Raw genomic sequence first — 26,255 nt, forward strand, 5'->3', positions numbered from 1 at the left:
ACACTGCCGTGAGCAAGACAGCTTGCTGATGAAGGTGACCTCTTGAGGAAGGCAGGAGCAAGAGATGAAGAGAGATGGACCGAGAACATCTTTCAATTGAGCTGGACCTGAAATTGGACCCACTCCTAGACTTTAACTTATGTGAGCCAAAAACTTTTTATTTTTGCAAGCTTGTGTTGGGTCTTCTGTTGGAGCCAAAAGATTCCTAACTCGCAGTGACCACATCTGCAGCATTTTCGAGATTCTGGATAATGTTTCACGGGAACCTTGCTAAATCAAAGGATCTCCAGGCGGTTCATCCAGTGAATGACCCCGGGTCAGACCTGTGAGGCCTCGTGGGAAGGATTGGGAGTGTTTTGCTAAAGAATGGAAGACCAAGGGGAAACGAAGCTGCTTCAGATATTCAGATATCCTGTGGAAAAAGCAGTAAGTTTGTTCTTTGTGGTTCCAGATTGTTTCAGAACTGGAACCAGCGTGTGCCATGTTAACCAAGAGAGAATTCAGCCAGATGTAAAGAAGGATTGTCCAGCTGTTTGAGCTGCTCGGCGCTGGAGGGCACTAATGCTGGGTTCTCTTTCAGTGGAAAGATTCAATGGTAACTGCGACATGAGAGTTTAGTAAATAGCAACAGGAGTTGGAGGCTGTCGTACTACATGTGGAAAAGATTAGGCTGCATGATTTCTCTGTTTCCTCTAGTTCTGAAATAATAGGATGTTTCGCTTCCTTAGGTATCAGAAGTTAGTACTTATCACGTGACCCTTGGGCAAATTGTGAAGCCTCTTAGACTCTCAGTTTCCTTGTCTGTAATGAAGATAATAACACTTTGCTGACTGATTTTGTGAGCCTCAGATTAATGTGTATGAAAATGCTTTGAAAACCAAAGCACCACACAAACGTAAAGTGCTGTCATAATTTCCTACGTTGTGAACTCCAGTTTAAAGAACGTGGACAATTTCTTACACTTCTTTTTATGTTTTGACCTATGGGTTGTTTAAAAAACATGGAAAAAAGTGATGTTAATCCAAATAAATGGGATTCAGCCTGCCCAGTGCACCTGATTCTCTAATTGCTCTAATCGAAAATTCAGATGAACTTGATATCTTTTAATGATGGAACCTGGAAGTTGGTTGGTGGTCACTAAGAGAGCTAACTGAGCCCAGTGCGTAATTTTAGGGAGCCAGAGCTAAATTGTGATCTAGGACAGGTCATTGCAAGTTGCATCAGGCCTCACAAATTGGGAAGTTGATCTTTTCCCGTCGCTACTGAAAGGAAGGCTGCACGTGGAGAGGCAGATCTTTTAATTCCCTGTCACCTCACTGCCCTCAGCTGCCCCTCATTCTTAGTGCTGGCTGCCTAGAGACCATGGGAGTTCTGGGGGATTCCTGTGCAAAGGTGCCAAGCTCTTGAGTGAGGGAATAAGGATTTCATTTGACCCACTGTGGATGAGGAGGCTAATGCAGCGTGGAGAGTGAATTCTGGGACCCACCATTCCTCTGGCCGCTTCAGTTTCAGTGGAAATCAGGTGTCCCTGCCTGCTTTGCACTTTTCAAGTGGCACGTTGAAAGCTGCCCCTCCAGCACTGTTTTGCGTTTTGGCTTCTGGAGACAGCTAACTGCAGCCGGCTGTGTGGGCGCCTGCAAGAAGCTGGTCAGATGACCATACCGTTCTGTCTTCTCCTAACACTGCTGCTCTGTCTGCTGCCTTATCTTGCCTTTATCCCCGCAACAGAGCGGTCACCGTGCCCTCCGCGGGCCAGAGACCCTTCTGAGTGTTAGGGGTCTTTTGTTCAAAAGCCCCGCCATTCTGGAGTGCTGTTCATAGTGGCTGTGGTCCAGTGTGAGTATTTGGGAAAGAGAAGGATGTAGATTTACAGGTGTTTTAAACTCTGACCCAAGTTGCTGAGCAAGTGGAGTGTGAGCAAAATTTGTTTTGTATTCTAGTAAAAAAAAAAAAGACGTAAAATGAAGATGAGACAGAAAGCATTTATCCTGTTAGAAAAGCCGTCTCTGAACGTGGCCTCTACTGTTTGCTTTTAACAAAGGAAGCAAAGTGAGCAAGTAATTTGGTTCACTTGCATATTCGGATTCTTCTGTGTTTTTCCCTCTGTTTGGTTTACAAAGAGTTTCCATTAACTTTAATATGAGGTATGTGTGAATCTCTAGAAAATACTCCATTGAGACTCCCCGAAAGGCAGTCCAGTGTGGAAAAAGTTCCTTTCTGCTGCAGGCAAGGCGGGGCCGGGATCTGATAACAGACTTAGTTCCTTAGGGCAGTGCTGCTGCCTGCTGAGTTGCCTCAGACTTTTTTTTAATCTCATTTGTTCTAAGTCCAAAGGATCAGTGCTGCCTATAAAACCAACGGATTGCTGATGTCCTGCTTCCGCACTGTGTTTGCAAACATTTACATTTCTTTTTCTTAATTCTTCTTATCAAAGTAGTATATGCACAAGTTATAAAAATGAAATAGGACAAGGCCCTTCTTATGACAGGGAAGACTACTGCTGCCCTGCACCTTCCCGTTTCTCATCCCACTTCTCACAGGGAACCATTTTGCTCATACCGCTCATTTTATTAAATAGACAGAGCAGTTTTAGTACGGCAAGATTGAGCAGGAGGTACAGAGAGTTCCTGTATACCCCCTGCCCCCACACACGCCCAGCCTCCCCCACCATCAGCATCCCTCACCACAGTGGTACTTGTTACAGCTGGTGAACCTGCATTGATGCATCCTGATCACCTAGAGTCCATAGTTTACCTGGGGTTCACTCTTGGTGTGTAGTCTGTGGGTTTGGACAGATGTGTAATAACATGTATCCATCATTTAAGTATTATACAGAATAGTTTCACTGTCGTAAAAAGTCTCCATGCTTGCCTATTTATCCCTCCCTCCCCTTAAAGCCTTGGCAATAACTGATCTTTTTACTGTCTCAGTAGTTTTGCCTTTTCCTGAATGTCATATAGTTGGAATCATACAGTATGTAGGAAAAAATTGGCTTCTTTCACTTAGTTATATGCATTGAAGCTCCCTCTATCTTTTCATGGCTTGAAAAGCTCATTTCTTTTTAGCGCTGAATGATACTCCATCGTCTGGATGTAGCACAGTTTATCCATTCACCTACTGGAGGCTATCTTGGTTGCTTCCAGATTTTGGCAATCATGAATAAAGCTGCTATAAATATCCACGTGCAGGTTTTTGTGTAGACATAAGTTTTCAGCTCATTTGGGTAAGGATCAAGGAGTGCAATTGCTGGATTGTATGGCAAGAGTATGGTTAGTTTTGTAAGACACTGCCAATCTGTCTTCCCAAGTGGCTGTAGCGTTTTGCATTCTCACTGGCAGAGTATGAGAGTTCCTGTTCCACATCCTCGTCAGCGTGTGATGTCAGTGTTGTGGGTTTAGCCATTTTAATAGGTGTGCAGTGGTAGCTCATCATTATTTTGTTTTGTTTTTCCTTTTTCTCCCCAAAGCCCCCCGGGTATAATTGTGTATTTTTAGTTGTGGGTCCTTCTACTTGTGGCATGTGGGGTGCCACCTCAGCATGGCCTGATAAGTGGTGCCATGTCCGCGCCCAGGATCTGAACTGGTGAAACCCTGGGCTGCCGCAGCGGAGCTCGTGAGCGCTCGGCCTCATCATTGTTTTAATTTGAGTTCCCTAATGACATATGATATGATGTGAAGCATCTTTTCGTATGCTTATTTGCCATCTGTATATCTTTGGTTAGGTGTCTGTTCAGACGTTTTGTCCATTTTTAATCCGGTGGTTCATTTTCTTATTGTTGAGTTCTTTGCATATTTTGGATAACAGTCCTTTATCAGATATGTCTTTTGCAAATATTTTCTCTCAGTCTGTGGCTTGTCTTCTCATTCTTTTGACATCGCTGTTTTTTGATTTTTCAAATTTAGATGTTTTGTTGACTCCTGCTATAATAGATGAGGATTTAACTCAGAACCTTTCACCCCTTCCCAGGGTCATAATATCGCTGTTTTTAGTTCCTTTCTTGGTTCCCTCATTTATTTTAATAATGTATTTCATCTTGATTTCTTGTTTTGTCAACTGTGTATAGTATTTTTGATTCTCCATTTGTAAGGTGAGGATGGATATTATCATCACTACCTTTTCTACCAGCTCTCTCCACCTTGTCTTCTACCTTCCAATTTTTTATCTGTACTTTAACTTTTTTTACCAGTAGGGATGATAATAGTCAAATGTTGTATAAAATAGTCTTGCATACTTTGTGTATAGGTCAATTTAAATAGTGTTATTGTTATTGTGACTACAAAGCTATTCTTCCCTGCAGAGTAAAGTCATGTGTTAGGGTTTTGTTACCTTTTTTATGCTAAAGCTTTATTGTCTTTATGAGGTTTCTGGTTTTTTTCCCACTATTTTTATTATATCCTCATTTTTTTTCATAGTGCTCATTCAGTCAGGATTTCTGTCATATATAAATTAGCCTTTTTCCTCACTAGTCCCCTCCCTGCCCTGGCTCTGTGCACTCCAGGGCCTTTCTGCTAATTCCTTTTAGCTTATCCAGTAAGTAGTTTGATATTCAGATGTTGCTCAAAGGAGAGCTCCACATAAGAGAGTTAATTGAGGAGCCATCAGTATATAGGTGGTATTTAAGATCATGGGATTAAGTAGAATCACCAGGAAAATATTTGTAATAAGAGAAGAAAAAAGACCCAGGATCTAGCTATGAAGAATTCTCACACAGAGAGAGTGGAGAGAGGAGGGGGAACCAGCAAAGGAGACAGACAGAGGGTGGCTTCTGAGGTAAGAGAAAAACTAGGGCAGTGTGACATCAGAGACATGTTTTGAAAAGGAAGGCATTGTTCCAGCTCTGCTGAGAGGATTGAGAATATCCATTGCGTTGGACCACATGGAAGTCATTGGCAACGTCAGCAGACAGGGTTCCGGTTGAGTAACGGGAGTAGGTAGAGGAGTGAACGAGAGGGGAAGAAATGAAGACAACCAGGAAACAAGTCTTTGAAGGGTGCTGCTGTGAGATGGAAGAGAAATCAAGATTTTAGCTGGAGGAGGATGTGGATTCCAGATTTTTATTTATTTATTTATTTATTTTTTTTTTGAGGAAGATTAGCCCTGAGCTAACTACTGCCAGTCCTCCTCTTTTTGCTGAGGAAGCCTGGCCCTGAGCTAACATCCGTGCCCATCTTCCTCTACTTTATATGTGGTACTCCTACCACAGCATGGCATGCCAAGCAGTGCCATGTCCACACCCTGGATCCGAACCGGCGAACCCCGGGCCGCTGAGAAGCAGAACATGCACACTTAACCGCTGCGCCACCAGGCTGGCCCCTCTAGGTTTTTTTAAACTAAAGAAAACTGAACATGTTTAAATGACCGTTGGAAGGATCCAGTGGAAAGGGAATGATACTTCAACAAGCCGCAAGTACGTTGCGGACACTGAGGATACTGACTAGAGTTCAGTGGGTGTGTTGGAGAGCACAAAACCCCCAAAAGGTGAATAAAATTGGATATGTTGATTAGAGATTTTGTGTGACCTTGAAAGCCAAGGGAAGAAGTTTGGCGTCAGTGCAGCAGATGAAGAATTAGTTAAGATTCTGGAACAGCAAAATGAAGGAGTTAATTAAGGGATATTGATCCAGAATGTCTCAAAGGTGGGAGGGCCTGGCATCAGGAAGACCTATGAGAATGGTTCAGAAATTTAGATGGAACGTTCTGAGGACCTGGACTAGATTCATGCTGAAAGGAAAGGAAAAATATGGAAACGTTTCCAAAAACAGTGAACAGGTTTTAGTGACCGATTGATTGGTTGCAAAAGAAAGGGAGAAAGAAGTTTGAAATACGTTTTTAAGGTTCCTTGAATAGGGGAACCTGAAAAATGATTGGTGCCACTGTCGACATGAGTAAAAAGAATGCAAGAAAGAAGGAACAGATACTTAATAAAGTTAGCCGCCACTGAAGAGTTGAGAAGGATCAAGATTAAGGGGAAATATTAGATTTGACAATAAAGAAATTATTAGAACTTTTTGAGACAAATTTATGAAGAATGGTAGTAAAAAACATGCTAGTTTAGAGTCTTAAATACAGAACGGGCGAGTTCTCCTGTGTGAGGAGGGAAGGCAGCAATGGTGTGGTCTGTGAAGATGGCGATTTTCATTCGTGTCTCCCACCTGTCTCTCCCACAGAGCTGGCACTCTCTGATTTCTTGTTGAATAAATGAAAGATCAATAGTTTATTTCAGAATGTCACCATTTCCTGCATGGTAGACAGAAGACCTACCAAAGAACCACCCTGGTAGCATGTTCTTTGGGTAACATGAGGAAATTAAAAAGGGACTGAAAATATTTTATTTTCAGCTCTTGACAATCACTATTTAATCACAGTCACCTGATCCATGATTTAAACGCTTGCACTATTGTTATTTTAAATATATTCTTTTCTTTTCCTCGGAAATGGCTTATTTTTCCCACCTCTTATGTCTCTGCATATTGTCATGATAGGATTTTTCCCTCCTGTTCTTTTGATTTATTGCATAAATGTAACTGTAAAAAAGAAACAGGAAAATTACTCATGGTCCAACCAGCTTAATACTCACCTGCTTCTCAATATTCTACACTCCTTTCTAGTGCATGTCTCTGTGAATACACAGTTTGATGCACCTGTGATCAACCACAATTTAATATAATTTTTCATTTGGCATTTTTAAATGTAATATATCAAACATGTTTTTTAAAAAATTTATCCTGTTAGGTATAGCTTGCTTTTATTTTAACTACGTGCAGTTGGAGAACCAGCCTCAGTAGGAATCAGTGATGCTCTGGTGTGAGGATGGGAAAGAGACAGAGAAGTAAGGGTGCCAGCTGAGCCCAGTCCCGGTTCCATCGGCCAGACCTCCCCCCAGCCCTGCTGTCACCCTTGCCGTGTTGTATTGTGTTAGGTAGCATGCCCACTTTCAGGGTTCCAGGATGTACTGTTCAGCAGTGTGGCTTCTTTTCTGACAGTCCTTGAAGGAGACTCTGAGTGGTACCCTTCTGATTGGTTACATCATAAGCTATAGGGTCCCGCCACTTGACTCCTGCCCATCAGTGCCCATGACAGGGTGGGTCTGCAGCGGACTTAAGCACGGATGGGGAGTGAGCAGCCAAGAGCCAACCTTAGTTTGGTCTGATGATGGATTTTAACAACTCTGTAAACTTAACCTCTGCTGATTACAGTTTCTGAAATGATGTGTACAGAGATGGGAAGAACCTTTTAGAAAATAGAAAACAGGTATACTGGTGACTGTCTTCAAGTAATGATGAGGTGAAGAGAATGGGAAAAAGAACCAATATAGGAAAAAATACAAGTGGATTGTGTATTTCATAACCCACAACTGGATATATTACATAAATGTACTTTGGTTTGATATAAAGATAAGGCATAAATAATACCTAAGCGGAGAACAAACTTGAGGTTTGGCAGCACAAGGAACGAGTTAAACTGTAGCTGGAAATGATAACGGAGTTGATCTACTGATCTGTCGTAGTCCTTCCCATCTTCAAAACCAACAAACAACTGAAAAGGAGCCTTAATTTTAGTGTCAGTATTAGGAACGGCAAACGGCTCCCTGTATTCAGTCCTGGACCCTGTTTTGCGTGTTCTGACCATAGTTATAGTGAAACTTTAGTTATCTTCCAGTTTTCATTATGGTCCTTGCCAACATTACTTTACTCTACAGAACTCGTGTCGCTAACACGTGTTAGTGATTTTAGTCTTCATTTTACGTGAATAATTAAATAAATCCTTTCTTCATCGAGTATTTAGTATGATGTAAGTGAGGCATCTGGACATCTGAAAGCATTAAATGTGTTTTATATAGTCCTCTTAGCTTTCCAGTAACTTAATTTGAAAAAGTCAATTTAAAAATTCTGTATATTAACATGACAGTGTTTAGCCTTTATTATGTCAAAGTTTTAAGAGCACTCAGCTGTTAGACACTTAGCAACGCATGCTCTCAGCCTTCCTGTCGTCACCTCAGATTTCAGGATGTTTGGGTGTGCACTTGCTCCTGTCCCAGAAGCAGTCTTTGCAGTTGGTTTAGAACCGCTGTGCCCTCCTGGTCTGCTTCGGCCTCAGCAGATGGGGCTGCTGCCAGTCTGCATGCATCTGTTTCCCCCAACCCTCCCCACACTGCAGAGGCCTCGAGGTCGGTCTAGGTGCATAGTTGTGTAAGTGATAGCAGTCAGCCTTGGTTCCTCAGTCTTTGAGTTTGTAAAATAGGTCCAGATTTTTCATTTACCCTCCAAGCTCTGCAGTAGGTTTCATTTCTAGAGCCTGTAGGAGATGGATGTCTGGGTTTTCATCCCTAGAATTTTTTTTTTAACATTTTCTGTAGTAAATAGTATAAATGGAAATAAAAAATATATTACAGATGAAAGTTAAAAAATAATTATAGTAGTATAGATGAAAATTAAAAATAATTCCTTACCTTACATTTCTCATTGTGTGTTCTTAATTCTGTATCATTTCCATATTCTATAAATCCGTTTTAGATTTAAACTGTACCCTGGATAGATGTAATAAGCCCTGAGGCCATTTGTTCTTGTTTCTGTCTGAATACGTATGAGCACACCATTTCCACTTAATGTTGAAAGCAGTAGGTCATTGGATCAGATCAGTCTCTCCTTAGTATTATTTGTATCTTCTGATTTCTTAATCTAATTTGTGCTCAGTCAAGATATGTTAGTGATGAATTTTTTTAAGTGTTTATTGAGAAATTCACAATGAATTTTTGTATTTTGTCAAAAAGCAGTTTTTTAGTTGCCAGGGTTGTCAGTTAAGCTGTATTAAGTTGCAAGTTAAGGAAAACCTAATTCAAGGTGATTTATATGAAGGGTATTAGTTGGCTTGTGTATTTGGAAGGCCAGCACTAGGTCCAGCCTCAGGGTTGATTGATTGAGAATGAATCAATCTGCTAAGAATTTGGTTTCCTTCTTTCTACTCTCTGCATTCTCACTTTCTTCTTGTGGTGACATGGTGGTTACGAGCCGTTCCCAGATTTATGTGATCCCTCGCTCATGTCCAGTAATGTTTCAGAAGCTCACCCAGAAAACCTTTCCTTGTGTTTCATTGACCTTAATTGAATGGTGCCCATGCCTTGAACCAGCAACTATGGCTGGAGATGGGCTTATACTGAGTAGCTCAGGCTTGGAGTCAGCTTTCCTCAAAGCATAGGGTTGTGGGAGGCGGTACAGAAACCCCATCAGAACTGGGTAGTTGTCTAGAGGAGGAGGAAATGGATGAAGGGCGACAGCCACCCTGTTCACTATGCCATGTAAGCTGAAGTCATTAGGTTTCATTTGTAAAAGGTCTTACTTTGTTTCACTGGTTTCTACTTCTGTCTTTAGGGGCTGTTACAACAACCAAAAGGACAGGCATTCCAGCTCCTCGAGAACTTTCGGTAACTGTCTCAAGAGAGAGAACTGTGCCACGTGGTCCCTCCAACCCAAAGAAGTCAGTGTCCAGCCCAACTTCTTCCAGCACACCTACCCCTACCAAGCACCTGAGGACCACTTCTACAAGACCCAAGCAAGAGAATGAAAGTGGAGAAAAAGCCGTGCTCGAGTCCCAGGTTCGGGAACTTTTGGCAGAAGCTAAAGCAAAAGATAGTGAAATTAACAGGCTTCGAAGTGAACTAAAGAAATTCAAAGAGAAAAGGACTCTGAACACTGAAGGAACTAATGCTTTGGACCCAAATATAGATGGAACATCAGTTTCACCAGGTGACTCTGAACCTTTGATAAGAGCTCTTGAGGAGAAGAACAAAAATTTTCAGAAAGAACTTGCTGACCTAGAGGAAGAAAACCGGGCCTTGAAGGAAAAACTGACTTATTTTGAGCATTCTCCAAATTCAGAAGCGGGGGCAAGTCAGACTGGTGATAGCAGCTGCCCAACATCCGTAACTCAAGATTCAAGCTTCGGAAGCCCAACTGGAGATCAGTTGTCAGGTGAAATCGATGAATATAAAAAAAACATACACGAAAATGCATTACGGACGTCAGGATCTTCCAGTAGCGATGTCACCAAAGCTTCTTTGTCACCAGATGCCTCCGATTTTGAGCACATCACAGCAGACACCCCCTCTAGGCCCCTGTCTTCCACCAGCAACCCATTTAAGAGCTCCAAGTGTTCCACCACTGGGAGTTCCCCTAACAACGTGAGTGAGTTGTCCCTGGCTTCCCTTACCGAAAAGATACAAAAGATGGAAGAAAATCACCATAGCACAGCAGAAGAGCTGCAGGCAACTTTACAAGAATTGTCAGATCAGCAGCAAATGGTGCAGGAATTGACAGCTGAAAATGAGAAACTGGTGGACGAGAAGACTATTTTGGAAACTTCCTTTCATCAGCATCGAGAGAGGGCAGAGCAGCTAAGTCAAGAAAACGAGAAGCTGATGAATCTCTTACAAGAGCGAGTGAAGAATGAAGAGCCCAGTGCTCAGGAAGGAAAAATCCTTGAACTGGAACAGAAGTGTGCAGAAATTCTTGAACAGGGCCGCTTTGAAAGAGAGAAGCTGCTCAACATTCAGCAGCAGCTGACCTGTAGCTTACGGAAGGCTGAGGAAGAAAACCAAGGAGCTTTAGAAATGATTAAACACCTAAAGGAAGAAAATGAAAAACTGAATGGGCTTCTGGAACTGGAACGGCATAGTAATAGTGTGATGGCCAAAACTCTGGAAGAATATAAAGTTACCTTCGAAGGGCTGAAGATGGAAAATGGGTCTTTGAAGGCTCATTTGGAGAATGAGAAGCAAAAAGCTGCAGAGACCAGTCTTGTGGGGCAAACAGCAGAGGGCTGTGAAGTTCAAGAAATGTTGAAAGTAGCTCGAGCTGAGAAAGATCAGCTGGAACGGTCTTGCACCGAGCTCAAACAAGAGTTACTAAAGGCACATGGCGAAGTTAAACGTGTTTCAAGCCTACTAGCCAAGGTAAGGTGATACCTCTTTACCAGTATCTGCTCATCCTTGTTAATTAACATTTCCCTCCTTGACCTTTAAATTCACAGAGCACAGAGAATCGTTCCATCAGTTTCTTTCATGAATCCAGCATTCTGGCTTGAAGATGTTAGATTCCAGACAGACTGGGGATACAAAAATGAAATACCCCAGTTTCCAACTACAGGCAGTTCAAAGTGTAGTGGGGATATGGTGAGTCAAATCAGTGAGTATGATGCAGGGATGAAGAATGTCATAGAGGCCAGGCTAGAGACCAGTGCCAAGGAGGACCACCTAGAATTATATGGGATAAAGGAGGGCAGGGCAGGAGGACTTCTTGAAAGAGATGCTGAAAGCCGAGTCCTGAAGAATGAGTGAGTTATGCAGGCCTATCAGTTAGCATGCTTTGGGCTGCTAGTAACAGAAAATTAAAATCACCTTGAGTTTTCCCACCAAGTAATAATATAGCCACTGTTTTGGTGTTTTCTTCCAGATCTATGTGTGTATGTGTGTACTTGTATCTCACAAGTTAAAAAAAATTTTTAGAATCATCCTGTACATATTAACTTTTTTTAATTTAATATTTTCTGAGCATATTCTCATGATTATTCTTTGAAACATGATTTTAAAGGCCAGATTGTATTCTGTTATATAAATATTTCATATATGCTTTGCTGGTCGCCTCTTGTTGAACATTTATGTTCTTTTCTAGTCTTTTGATATTGTAAATACATTTTTTATGTTTCTCTGATTATTTCCTTAGGAAGAATTCCGAGACATTGACTTACAGTGTCAGAGTATGACCATTTTAAACACTTTCAGTATGTTTAGCCAGATCACCCTCCAGAAATACCATACCAGTTTGTTCCCCCAGCAGATCAGGCTTGCTTCCCTGAGCCCTTGCCAACACTCGGTGTCAAGTTGTTGGGTCATCCAAATCTGGTCTTCATCTCCTCTTTTCTCCTCCCCTTGTTCACTTGCAAAGATCTTCCCCAACCCAAGATCAAATAAATGATCACTTCTTTCATCTTTGAAAGAGTCCTTTAGTCCGTCTCTGGATCTTTGTTATATGATGAAGATTGCTAGTAATTGTATAACATTCTGCCCACTCACAGAGCAGTGCTGGAAGTGTGTAGACAGGTGACTTCCTATTTTCCGTTTCCTGTAAGCTCTGGGTCTGTGATTTAGCGGTTCCTTGGTAAGAGAGGTTGAAAACTTCTTCCTACCTTATTTCACAGTTTTCAGCGTTTTAAGAAACTAATTATGCCATGAGCTCCCAGGGGGATTTTTCTCTACTGTTGTCAGTTGCAACCTAATCTGACATTGGGCTGTCTGATGATCTGAATGGTGGGTGATGTTCTGAGTTTTTATCATTGTGTTCTAAATTCACAGCATTTTATTGAAGGTATGGACACAATTCCATTATAAGGTACTAGCCAGGCGCCTATTTAAACTGTAGGTTGGGAGTTGTAGCTTTACATTAAGTTTTGTTTTTTTTTTAATTAAGATTTTGATAGTTTACAACCTTGTGAAATTTCACTTGTACATTATTGTTAGTCGTGTTGTGGGTACACCACTTCACCCTTTGTGCCCTCCCCCCACCCCCCCTTTCCCCTGGTAACCACCGATCAGTTCTCCTTGTCTATATGTTAACTTCCACCTATGAGTGGAGTCATACAGAGTTCGTCTTTCTCTGTCTGGCTTATTTCTTTACATTAAGTGTTAATGTCTGGAATAAGTCCCCCTCCGTTACTCTTGTGAAATGTTTAATCTCCCCGGCAACCTTCTTGAGGTCCTCCCTCAGTCCCTCATCTGTCTCTTTGGTATTTCTGTTGGCCTTGCATTAAATATATGTGTCATTGAGAAATAATTTGGCATCTTAAAACGATAGCTTATTTTTTTCTGATTGTAAAATTATATATTCATTACAGAAGGTTTAGAAAATACAGATAAGTATAAAGAAAATAAATATTACTTTTAATCTCACCACTTGGAGAAAAACACTGCTAACGTTTTTCTATATGTTTTTTCAGATGTTTTCCCAGTTTATGCACGTTTGGGCATGCATGCAAACTTGTATTGACATGATTACAATATTTAATCTTCCTATTCAGAAGAACAGAGTATGTCACTCCACATTCCATGAATACAGAGACCCAGTTGGATTAGCTTATCACTTATACTGTTAATATATTTCTGTCTAATTGTTTCTACTTTCATCTTTATTCTTTTATCCTGCTTTTTGTACATTTCCTTGGTTTCTTCCGAGTTTCTTGAGTAAAATTTTTTGATCATTTGTCCTTTCTTGATTGACAATGAAAGCATTTAAAGGTATGAATTTGCCCTTTATTATAGTTTTGTCTAAATGAGGACAGTAAAATCTAGAATTTTCTGGGATAAACTAAGTCTAATTTGGAGAAAAAGAAAAAGTGTTTCATTCTCTGTAGAGTCCAAGGTACGATACATGTTTTAAATCAAGCTGTTAATTATATTATTCATACATTCCATATCTTTGTGTATTGCTTACTGATTAGAATTACCAAATACTTGACAGTAGGTCGAAAAAGGTCCTAGCTAGTCTTTTGAGGTAAGAGTCTTAGGTAAAATGTGTGAGGCAGGACATCACCTAGAGTTTCATATGTATCGAGATCCTAGGTCTGTGATTTTGTGCTGTCTTATGTGTCTGTCATTGCAGCAAAGTTGTAACTTGTACTAATCATCCTGCCCGTTTCTATTACTGTAGAAAAAGTAAAGCCCACATCTCGTAGGCTGACTGCTAGCTTATTGTAGCCCCACTGCAGAATGTCGGCTAATCCACCAGCAACCGTGAATTCCAACGATCAGATGTAGGGGCTCATGCCCACAGGAAACAGGAGCACTTTTAGCACAGAACTGTAATGAAGGATGTAGCGGGCAGGGCTGGCACCTGGAAAGCCTGGGACCTCCTCACGTGGCTAGTGGTTAATTTTGTGGCCTTGGGCGGCCCCTTTCCATTGTACGGTGTGGAATAGAAGCGCAATGGTGGACGGGTCCTTGTTTGAAGGGAGTGCTTCCAACATTCCGTCATTAAGGATGTCTGTTGTAGCATTTGCTGTGTACCTTTTATTAAGTTATGCAAGTATTTTGCTAAGAAGCATTTTGTTTTATTTGCTTGTTTTTAAAAAAAGGATGGAGGGGCCGGCCCTGTGACCAAGTTAAGTTCACGCGCTCTGCTTTGGCGGCCCTGGGTTTCTCCGGTTCGAATCCTGGGTGCGGACATAGCACCGCTTATCAGGCCACGCTGAGGTGGCATCCCACATGCCACAACTAGAAGGACCCACGACTAGAACATACAGCTAGGTACTGGGTGGATTTGGGGAGAAAAAGCGAAAACAAACAAAAGATTGGCAACAGTTAGCTCAGGTGCCAATCTTAAAAAAAGGGATGGAGATCCAATTTTTCTACGTCTACGGTAGATCTTACACATTTGTAACATCTGCACTGTATGAGAAAATCTGTTATTGTAATTCATCTCATTAACAAATTAGAGGAGAAAAACCGTTATGATGACATAAAAACTGTAAGATCACAGCAGATGTACAAGATACAGTATAGGTCTCATACAGCACGTTTGAGCTCTCCATTCATCCTCTCTGATTCTTAGCAGGAGACAGATGTTGTGAGAAAAGAGCAAAATAACCTATTTAGTACAAAGAGGCAGTGCCAAACTCTCCTATGATCTAATAGGTTTAGTAAATCTATATAAGTTTCCGGTTTAGATAAGTTGCTTAAGTGACTCAGATGCTGTTTGACGAGCCTGAAAAGCCTTAAAATGTACTTTTTTTGGTCCAGGGCGGATCTGTTCCTCATACAGTAAGTGGAAAATTGGTAGGACATTTACAGTAATTGTGTGACTGTTTTGTAGGCTTTTTCTTCCTCTCGTTTCTTTGTCTTCAGCTGTTGGCTGATATCTCCATTCTTTTCAGCTTCTCCGATATCTGCCGTGTACATTTTGCTGGCAGCTGAATGTGTGATTCTAGAACACAGCACTGCACTGCTCTGAGGAGGGGTCTGATCTCCAGCGTCCTGCAGTCTCCTCCTGTCAGCCGCACGTGTGCCGCCCCAGCTGGCAAACACTGTAGTTCATGGGGTCATTGTTTTCCAGACTATAATGCAATCTAGGTTTACGTTTTTTGACTTTGAAGTTTTCTGTCATTTGGTATCTTGATTTCAAGTTAGAGAATTTTTATAAGGCTTGAAACCTAGAAGAAAATACTGGCATTTTTCTTCCTGAGGTTGAAAGCTTATCGGGAAGCTTAGCCTATAACTCAGCTTTAGGTATCCTTAGGTATTTTTAGTTTTTTCTGCAGAAACACGAGCATCTCTTCCAGAGGAGTAAGGAGATTGTAAAGAAACACTTGCTGTGAGTGGTTGGGGAAAACTCGAGGTGAAAGGATCATTGTGTGACCAGCTTGGTCACCAGGCCAAACTAATTAGGGTAGCTGCTGGCCACAAATGGCAAGACCAGGATTTGAGAGAAAGACGTGGCTGGTACTTGATCCTGTAGCCACGACTGCAGAATAGGACTCCATGAAGGACTGGCGAGATCTTGGAACCTGGTGGCCCATGAGGATGCCCAGGTGATGCTTTGGTCTGTAAGAAACAGAAACCCCTACTGTCAGTGGCCCAAGCTGACAGACGTCTGTTCACCGTGCTCCATAATCAGAAGTCGGGAGGTAGGCAGTTAGCAGCCGTGGTCCAAGGGCTGCATAATGTCAAGGCTCTGTACTGGCAGCTCTATTATTCCCTCCACCCTCCTGCCACGGGTGCAGGTGAGCACAGTGTCTTCAGCATCTTATCCCCACAGTCCTGACAGGCAGGAGGCTTGGCCTCTCCCCAGATACCTCAGTCCTGTTGGGAAAACATTTTCCCCCAGAGCACTCTTAGCAGCTTTCCCTTTATTTCTGGTCAGAACTGGGCCACACACCATCTCCCAGCCCACCTTCCTCGAAATCACAAGATCACAGCCTGATTCTTGAACAAAGTTGGAATTCTTAGTAAGAAAAAAAAGGAGAATGGCTTTTGGGTAGGTAAGAAGACCCTTTGCCATAGCCTCTCCCAGGACTGCACACATTCGCATCTGCCCACTCCCATCCTTTCTCCTAAACGTGTGAAGCCTTCAGCAGTTTCCCATTGCACCGAACACTTCATGTGATACACAGTTTGCCTTCTGCTACACCTCCAGCCTTAGTCCCGTCACCCTCCCCGCCCAGACCAGCCAGGTCCAGTTCTTGCCAGGTGTTTGTTGTTTGTTCTTGGAGGGGAGAGCTCTGCTTTAGGTCTCAACCAGGGTGTCACTCCTTCAGAGAAGCCTTCGGCTCTGTGGGGTCATTGTCTCATGGACTCAACAGGCTGTACCGTTGCAGATCAGCTAGGATCACTTGTGGGAAAACCCCTTGTCCGTCCCGGCCCCTCGAGGGGCTCAGAAGTGCTGGTGAATCTGTCAGTAGAGTTGAGGGACTTAGGGACCACTTCCCCTGCATGAATCATGGACTGAATACTGTTGGCAGAGTTGGTGAAGACCGAGTTTTTAGACTGAAAACATGAAAATTTCAGTGATCTTCAGGTAGGACACTTTCCCCCATTCTCTCCAGTACCTTTGGCTGACAACAGTGTATCAGCTCTCTTGGTGAAACAGAGTCCTGTGACTTCAGGCTGGGAAGAAGGCCTGTGAGAAACTTGTGTACACAGAGCCTGTTTCCCAGCTCTCCCATGGAAGTCAGGAGGGGGCGTCAGGCAGCTCGGGAAGGGCCTGCGGGCTCTTCACCTGGAAGCCTTTAAGGCAGGCCACTTGCCTCCGGAGCTTTGCCACAGGCCCCAGCCCAGTTTTGCAGAGCCTGAAGCCTACTGTGTGCCAGGAGCTGGAGCTTAGGAAGATTCAACTATAAAGCCAGAACGCCCATCCTCCTTTATTTGTTTAGATATCGCAGTCACGTGGCCCACACACCCAGCAGTCACATGTTGGCATGACTCCCCGCCTCCCGCCTGGTAGAGCTCTGCGCTTCAAGGTGTGTGAAGGGGCGGGGGGGGGGGGGGGGGGACGACGACGACGACACCTGAACCAGAGGGTCTGGGAAAGAGCTGAACTGATGTTTCAGTAAGGGTGGTCTTGCCACTGGGACCAGAACAGCTGAATCTGTGCTCAGCTCCCTCCTTTCCCTGTAGTTCACAAGAGGGGGGGCTGCTGCTTCTGTGAACCTGGTGTCACCTCTGCCTTTGGGGGTTTCTCTGCTGACCCCCTTTCCCTCCTGAGGGACCCATTTTTCTCTTTACACGTGTTAATACCTTTCGTGAGGTTTGGCCTGAGCACCATTCTCTTTCTTTAACTTGACCTTAGGGCTTCCTCTGAAGCCTAGTGTCGCCCCAGCGCTGGTCTCTTCTGGGTGAGATCTTGGGAAGCACTTTGTGAGCACTCACCACCCCGGCTTTGGAGGGTCCTAGACAGTCCCCAAAGTGAAATACAGATTTTTCACCCTCTTCTTTTAAGTTTTCCATAGCAACAGTGTAAACTAAACTAGCATATTCTCCTCTCCCTTGGGAGGACAGCATCGCAAAAAAAAAAAGTTCAGATTTAGGCCAGTATGAATGAAACATGCCTCTCCATCAGCAGGTGTCTTCAGAACAGCTGGGCATTAAGTAGGAGGAGTTTTGGAGCAGCCAAGTCGGATGTAAAAGCAAATGGAACAGAAATAACACAAGTTTTTACTGGTGGTAGAGTTACCCAAGCAGTCATTCCAAATGTATTTACTTTCGTACTATATGTAATATTAACACTGTGACTTCTTCCACATGTTAGGTATCCAGTAAATACTTGTTGAATGAATGAATGTCTAAGAAACTTGCAACAGAATTAGAAGAGAGGCTGCTGTAATCATATCAATATATTAGAAAACACAGTTTATCATTGTATTTTAATGACATCTAGTATTTTAGTGCTTTTTATGTTTAGGCACTCTTACTGCCTTTAGATCATTTAATCTCATTCAATCATCATAATTTTATGCTGTTGATACTGTCATCTAATTTTTTTCAGTTGAGGAAACTGCTGCAGAGAATGGTTACTTGGCTAGTTAAGTAATCCAATGCCAGGATTGAAAGTTGGGTCTGACCCCAGAACTCTTATTCTTAATTAATTATTTATACTGCTTTATGGTTATGTGAAAATAAAGAGGAAAGAGAAAAACCTTTAAAGCAGACCTAAGGACACTGATCAAAAGGCCAGAGCCTTTTGGTTTGAAGAAAGCAATCTTTCAAGTCTTGATGAACTAGGAGAATTTTGCTTGATTATAACACATAGAGAAATTCACAGTGAAAACCTGAGTCATCGGGACACGTCCTTTTGTTTGCTTTACAACCTGATTCTTGAGGGGAGTGGGAGTTCACCAGGTGAGTTAGTAGGGGCGGGGACAGTGGGAATGTTGCAGGAAGAGAACAGCAAGTTCTCTGGCCAGAAAGCTGGGCCGATCAAGGAAGTGCTACAGATGGTTTGTGATGGCTGGAGTCACAGGTGGTGACCTGGAGCGGGGAGGAGACCGCCCGTCAAGCGGCTTGAATTTTATCCTCAAGGCAGTGGGAGTCTCTGGAGAAGATTTTTTTTTAATAACAGCTTTATTGAGATACAATTCACATAAAGTGTACAAGTCAGTGGTTTTGTTATATTCACAGAGTTGTGCTGCCATCACCACAATCAATTTTAGAACATTTTTATCACCCCATAAAGAAACCCCATACCCATTAGCAGTCACTCCCCAAAACTCCCCCCTCCCAGCCCCTGGCAAGCACTAAGCTACATCCTCTCCCTATGGATTGGCCTATTCGGGACATGTCATCTAAATAGAATCATATGCTGTGTGGGCCTTTTGTGTCTGGATTCTTTTACTTCATAGTGTTTTCAAGGTTCATCCATGTTGCAGCATGAACCAGTGTTTCATTACTACCTATAGCTGAATAATTTTCCATTGAGTGGATGGACCACGTTTTGTTTACCCATTCAGCAGGTGATGGACATTTGAGTTGTTTCTACCTTTTGGCTATTGTGAGTACTGTTGCCCTGAACATTTGTGTATAGATTTTTGTGTAAATATGTGTTTTCCTGTCTCTTGGTTATATGCCGAGGATTTGAGTTGCTGGGTCTTATGGTAATTATATTTAACTTTTCGAAAAACTGCCAAACTGTTTTCCAAAGTGGCTGCTCCATTTTACGTTCCCACCAGCAATGTGTGAGGGTCCCAGAATATCTCCACATGCTTGCCAACACTTGTTGTTTTCCATTTTTAAAAAATTTTTACTATAGTCATCCTAGTGGGTGTGACGTAGGATCTCATTGTGGTTCTGTTTTGCGTTTCCCAGCGACTAATCACGTTGAGAATTTTTTCATCTGCTTATCGGGCATCTGTATGTCTCTGGAGAAACGTCTGTTTAGATCCTTTACCCGTTGTTTAAATTGCAGTATTTGTCTTATTGTTTTGAGTTGTAGGAGTTCTTTATATATTCTTATCAGATACATGATTTGCAAATATTTTCTCCCATTCTTTGGATTATCTTTTTACTGTATTGATAGTTTCCTGTGAGGCCTGAAAGTTTTTAATTTTGATGAAATCCAATTTACCTTCTTTTCTTTTTTGTTACTTGTGCTTTTGGTCTGAAGAAATTGAAGTGGGATTTACAGGATCACATTTGCCATTTAGAAAGATTACTTTGGCCACAGTTAAGCGAGAAAGAATGAAGGACTGAACGGGGTCGGGTAGGAGGGAGGACATGGGCTGGAAAGACACTTAGGAAGTAGGCTCAGTAGGGTTTGGCGACCTCACATTGGGGGTGTGCAGGAAAGAGGGGGTTCCGTTCATTCACAGATCTCTAGCTTGTGTGTCTGGATATGTGGTTGTGCTGTTTACTGAGAGGGACCATAGGACATGGAGAGGGTTTGAGGAAGGACAGTTGCCAAGTGGATGTGCGAATAGTGGAGCCAGAACCATCCAGTCCTGCAAGCCAGGCTGCCCTCAGAACCTGCTGATCCAGCCACACACAAATCCTCAGGTCAAAGTGCCTCCAAGGCTGGGTGCCACCTCTCTTCTTGTGCCTACAGTCTGTCTCCCTTTGCTCCTCTGGTATCTTTAGAAGCAGTAAAAATGTGGATAACCAGGATGTTCTACTCATGCATTTTACACTTGCCGAGGTTTGCAAAGAGTCTCAACAACGTCAGGGGAGAACATGTTATTGAAGATGGGTAGGTAGGATTCTTAACTTCTTTTTACCGTTCTCTGCCCTTGTAGATGATCTTTATTCATTGTAGTCGGATTGTCTAGTGGTAAAACCTCACGGCCATTTGTTCATTTCCCATGGAAGAGAATCTGGGTGTGTCTGTGGCACCACTTCACCCAGCACAGAATGCTCTCTAATATCTGCAGTGGGTGGGGGTACACTTGCAGGGCCCCGCCGAGGACTGAAGCACTCCTTCCCCCAGCTGCAGGGGAGTGATGGCTGCTGGCTGCCCAGCTAGAGTCCCCCTCCAGGACTTGCCCTCTGCAAGGAGAGCTGCCTTGCCAAAGGGTCCACCTTCCCGAGGGTAGCTGCACCCAGTGGCTAGTCCATTGTGGTGAGGAGGGATACAGGCCCAGGCTCTTACTTCAATTTGGGACAACTCTGATGGGCATCCTAGGTGCAGAGCTGCCTGTGGGATTGGCTGAGGCCTCTGCTGTGCCTGCCTTGCAGCTCCTCTTCTCCTGCCTAGTCTTGCTCCCTTCACTCTCCTACGAGTGTGGATCCCCAGAACGCTCCTCAGTACACTTCCTGCATGCACGTCCCCATCTCACAGTCTGTTTCCCTGGGAACCAGATGTGAGACAATACCTTTTCCTCACTTTCAGTGTCTGGCGGGCCAGAGGAAAGGTGGTGACACTTGCCCAGATTCTAGCCTGGTCTGTCTCAGAGCTGCCCGCCATTCCCTGCATCCTGCTCCCAGCAGGTGCGTGACAAGGCACTGGAGGAGCAGTGCCTGCAGGAGAGTCCTGAATGGTCTCTGCTGCCATCTGCCTTTGGTGGCTGTCAGAGCTTCGAGGACAGCTTCACTGCTCCCTCTCTAGGGAGGACTGGTGCTCCGGGGAAATTCATTTGAATCTATCTGTAGCGCAATCCCACACACCCCATTTCTGGACAAGGTTGGTTTTTGAAGATGAGAGGTGCTTGGAATGCATGAAAGTGATTTCTTAAAGGGAAACATTGGAAAGCACACTGTTGGGTGTCTGATAGCGCAGTTCTTGAACTGAGAGACACTAGACTCAAAAGAACAGGCCAGCAGAAGGCCAGTGATGTGGAGGACGACCTAGAACTAAGACCCGTCAGAGTACAGGGGGTTGGTCTTAGCCACTTGACAAAGTGGATTGTTCTTTGCAAATGGTTTAATTTCTCCCTTTCTCCGTTTGTTGATCTGTAAAATGAATATAAAAATACCTGCATGTTATTACTTAGCAAGCCCACAGGGGAAGAAGTTGTGAAGTTACTTAAGGGTTTGTTTGTTTTTTTAAATAAAAGAGCTTTCTGGAATATACTGCTAAACTTGAGAGAATGATTCCAAAATCAAGAAAGAAGAATGAAGTCTGTAATTTGAAACAGCGTGTTGATTTGGTTTACCTACCCCACCAGCCCGCAGCCCACGCTGCAGTGGCCCCCAACCCCTGCGCTTACCATTTGGTGCTTGTGATCATGACGAGCCAACACATACGAAGTAAAGGGGGTCAGAGCCTCCGAGAGGCCAGCAGCCTTAGCTGCACACAGAGACCCTCCTCAGGGTGCTCAACCTTTCTGTTACCTGGTTACGTCCCCAGTTTTACTCCTGACCCATACTAGGCCCAGCCAAGTAACGTCTGGGTGAGCAGCCCTCAGCCTGAGGGCTCCAGCCAGCTCTGCAGAAAGCCACGGTCTGATTCTGGATGCAAGATTCACCAGCGACCTTCTGTTGCTGCTTTTCAAGGGCTGTCAGACGTCAACCTTCTAGCATCTAAAATGCAGCCTCTTTTCTCCTTAAGAGTGATCTTCTGTTGATTAAAGGACCTATTATAAGATACAAGACTTTTGGTCTTTCCCACATGTTGTAATTTTCTTGGACCTGTATTATTATCTAATACTGTATGCTCTAAGACCTAAGGCAATTAAGAGAGAAATAATAACTTTTATTGAGTTTTTACCATGTGCCAAGCACTGTGATAAACTCAAAATGCCTTATTTCATTTAATTGTTCAGATGACGAAACCGAGGCAGAGAGATTAAGGAACACAGGGCTTGGTTTGGTCGAAGTGATATTTATTTAAACTCTGGCAGTCCGGCTCCAGGTCCGCACCCTTAGCCATTTTGATGTACCACAGCAGCCTTCAGACTTTGAGCGCAGCCTACAATGATGTATTTTATATTGCAGTATAGAGCCATATACCTTTATATTTGAAACACAAGCTTCACTCAACAGTGCTCACCCTTAACCTAGGCCGTGTGCCCTGGTCCTTTCCCGTGCTGTTCTCTCTCTTTGTAATCCCTCCCTCCTTCCCTTCCTTCCTTATTGAAAAACAGTGCAATACTGCCTTCTAATATTTGCTCATTCATTCATCAGATATTTATTAGGTGCCTCTTACGTGTCTGACTGTGTTGGGACCAGGGATACAGTGGCGAAGAAAGCAGATAGGCTCCCTGTCCCCATAGAGCTTTACAACTAGAAGGTTTTGCACATTAAATGCAGTTGGAAAAAAATTTTATTTTTTAAAGATTGGCACCTGAGCTAACAACTGTTGCCAATCCTTTTTTTTTCCTGCTTTTTCTCCCCAAATCCCTCCAGTATATACTTGTATATTTCTTTTTAGTCGTGGGTCCGGCAAGTTGTGGCATGTGGGATGCCGCCTCACTATCACCTGATGAGCAGTGCTGTGTCCGCGCCCAGGATCCGATCCAGTGAAACCCTGGGCTGCCGCAGTGGAGCACGCGAACTTACCCACTCAGCCACAGAGCCGGACCCCAAAATTCCTATTGTATATGGAGATCCTTCCCCTCAAAATCTAGGCAGAAATCTGTTAACTATCAAGCTTACATTATCGGTAAATATACAGCTGTTTAGTAACATGAATTAAAAGACTATAGAAAAGGGGCATAGTTCATAATAATATTTAGGATATTCAGACAATAGAACACTATGCAGCATTTAAAGTAATGACCTGGAACCAAGTGTATCAATATGGATACGTCTCAAAAACAGTTAAAAACAAGTTACAAATGTATAGTAAGCATAGTATATACGAAACAAAAGCATATTACCATATAATACAGTGCAGTATATAATATGTTACATTACACAAGCATATACAGTATAATATCATTTGTGTAAAAATTTTTAAAAATCCAGAACAGTACTATGTATTGTCATGGGCACATACATATATTGTAAAAGTGAAAACCAGTTCAAGGAACGACCACCCGCCGGCTTTGGGAGGATGTATGTTACTCTCTGGGGTCAGAGCGAAGGTTTCAGACTTTAACAAATCCTGTTAAAGTAAAAAGACTGAGCAAATGTGGCAAAAATTTGACCACTGTCTGTTAGGGTACGTGGTTATCTCGTCACTTCTGGTGTTTTTCTGTATAGTATCTAAGATGCTTAATGATTAAAAATTGAAAAGGTGGAATGAGTGACTGCTCTGCCACTTTTCCGTGTCTGGTGCATGCCCATTTCTATGTTCTGTGCCTTCAGCCTGCGTTCTCTGTTGCATTAATGTTGTGTTCCTCTAAAGATACACTGTAACCACAAGTACTTTATGGCTAGAGATTTGGGGTTTGCAGGGGGTCTGTCGGGTCTCAGGGGCCTTGTTCCTGGATGTCCAGCAGAGGGCGCTGCTCCCTAGCAGATGTGCAGCGGGCAGCCTCACTCAGGCAGCCGGGCCGGCTCTCCTGGTGCACTGTCGGAGCCTTCCAGCCAAGCGCTGTTCCACCCTGGTGCAGGAGAGAAAGGTATATAAGTACACGCAGCTTTCTTTATGACGTAGGAAGGGGCACAGAATCCATCCATTTGGCCTGTTACATACATCACATTTCTCTGAATATTTGTCGCCTTGGCTATTTCTGAGGCTAAGAATAGAGAAATGACACCATGTACGGCACGTTCCGAGAGCTTCCTTTGCTGCTGCGATGATGGGCCCAATGCTGATGTGTGGGGAACTTTTTCCTGTTAAATTGACCAGGGAACCTTCCTTTTATTCTAGGTGGAAAAGGATTATTCTTACTTGAAGGAGCTATGTGATCATCAAGCGGAACAGCTGAGCCGAACCAGCCTAAAACTGCAAGAGAAAGCATCTGAGAGTGATGCAGAGATTAAAGACATGAAGGAGACCATATTTGAATTGGAAGATCAGGTGGAACAGCATCGAGCTGTCAAGTTACATAATAATCAGCTCATTAGCGAGCTAGAAAGTAAGTGCAGTCAGAGCCTGAAATGTGGATCAGGAGCGAGTGGGATACAAAGGAAACCACAGCGGTGGGTGGCTGGGAGGGCATGTGAGAATATTTATGAAAAGTCTTCCTTCTGAGGGTTCTGTAATGTCCTAGGAAGAATGGCAATTAAGAACGACAGAATAATTAATCTCTTAAGCTAAGTGGAAAACTGGGTGAGGTAGAAGAAAAGACTGTTGAATGAGAGTCAACAGTATGGGGTGATTGTGAAAAAGCAAACATTTTGGAGTGTTAGGTGTACTGTGTGTGAGCCACACTGCTGACCACATACATCAGGTATTGACAATGTGTTGTCTTTTGGATCTGATGGATGGAAAGACGGTTGACAGATGGTCGGACTGATTCGAACAGTGTGTGCTCATGGTCTCAGGGAGAAAACGATTCCAGCATGTGTCCCATTGATGGGAGAATATCAAATAACTTAGAGATTTTGGCCACTTCATTACTGAAGAGGCATCAGTATATGGCTAATTTATGAACTCATTGTTTGCTTTGAATAGGGAAAGACATTTTTAAAAGAGGTTAAACATTGCCTGCTTTGTCCAAATAAGCCTTATCAAATTATCACAGCTAATGTTTTTGGCTTTTGTCACAAAAGAATGAATGCACAGAGCTTTTAGTGACACTAGCCATTGCTAAAAATAGCATAGTCAGTTAGTTGCCTGTAAAGTTATACAACATGTACAGCCCTTCCTGATTATTCGTGGAATCCATATTTGCAAATTCACTTGCCAAAATTTATTTGTAACCCCCAAATCAGTACTCGCAACACTTCCGCAGTCATTCACAGACATGTGCAGGCGAAGAAAAATTCGGGTCTCCAGAGCTCATGCCCCGCTCGGGCCGAACAAGGTGACGCTCCGCCGCCTTTTTTTTTTTCTTTTTTTCGTTTTCTAAAGATTTTATTGTTTTTCCTTTTTTCTCCCCAAAGCTCCCTGGTACATAGTTGTATATTCTTAGTTGTGGGTCCTTCTAGTTGTGGCATGTGGGATGCTGCCTCAGCATGGCTTGCCAAGCAGTGCCATGTCTGCACCCGGGATCCGAACTGGCGAACCCTGGGCCGCTGAAGCGGAACATGCGCACTTAACCTCTGCAACCCCTGGCCGGCCCCTTCCACCTTCTTGTTTCAGCTCTCATGCTGTAAACAAGTTTCTCCACAGTTTATTTAGTGCCACATATTTTGCATTTTTGAGCTTTTTGTTGATGGTTTCATTGTTTAAAATGGCCCCCAAGTGTAGTCCTGAAACGCTGTCTTGTGTCCCTAGCCGCAGGAAAGCTGTGATCTGCCTTATGGAGAAAATACACGTGTTAGATAAGCTCTGTTCAAGCACGAGTTACGGTGCTGTTGGCCGTGAGTTCACGGTTAGTGAATCAGCAGTGTTCATTGAATCGTTCAGCGTTGAAACTTCCTGAGAAAAGAAGAGGAACTTCACCGATCTGTATATGAGACTGCTCCAGAAGGTGCTGACATAAAGTCCAGGGTGCATGATGAAGCTGTAGAAAACATGGAAAAGCAGCTCAATTTGTGGATTCATTAGATGACGGCCGATTGAAAAAAACTGTAGTGGACAGCATTGTTGTGAAGCCAAAAACCAGAGAAATTTACGGTCACATTTCCCAGGGTCAGGAAAGTGTTAAACCCTTCTCAGCTAGTGCTGACTGGCTGGCATGGTTCAAAAGGCCACACAGCTGAGAAAAGTTTAAAACTTGCAAGTGAGGCAGGTTCTGCAGATGAGGAGGCCAGGGAAGAGTTTCTGCTGAGTGTCACGCAGGAAAAGTTATGT

At 43.2% G+C, this 26,255-nt stretch overlaps 1 protein-coding gene across 6 annotated transcripts in view; it reads left to right on the forward strand.

Annotated features, from left to right (window-relative positions):
• SPECC1 (sperm antigen with calponin homology and coiled-coil domains 1) overlaps nucleotides 1-26,255 on the forward strand; it is a 284,761-nt gene that overhangs the window by 173,366 nt on the left and 85,140 nt on the right. For all 6 annotated transcript variants that reach the window (XR_006890587.1, XM_046675310.1, XM_046675315.1 and 3 more), the window contains 2 exons: nucleotides 9,369-10,948; nucleotides 24,225-24,432. Coding sequence is in view for 5 of the 6 variants with exons in the window: in XM_046675310.1 (XP_046531266.1) it covers nucleotides 9,369-10,948; nucleotides 24,225-24,432 (1,788 nt within the window). In the remaining variant the exon portion in view is untranslated. The remainder of the gene's footprint in view (nucleotides 1-9,368; nucleotides 10,949-24,224; nucleotides 24,433-26,255) is intronic.

This window comes from Equus quagga, chromosome 11 (assembly GCF_021613505.1).
Source record: "Equus quagga isolate Etosha38 chromosome 11, UCLA_HA_Equagga_1.0, whole genome shotgun sequence".
In the NCBI taxonomy this organism is placed as follows: Eukaryota; Metazoa; Chordata; class Mammalia; order Perissodactyla; family Equidae; genus Equus; species Equus quagga.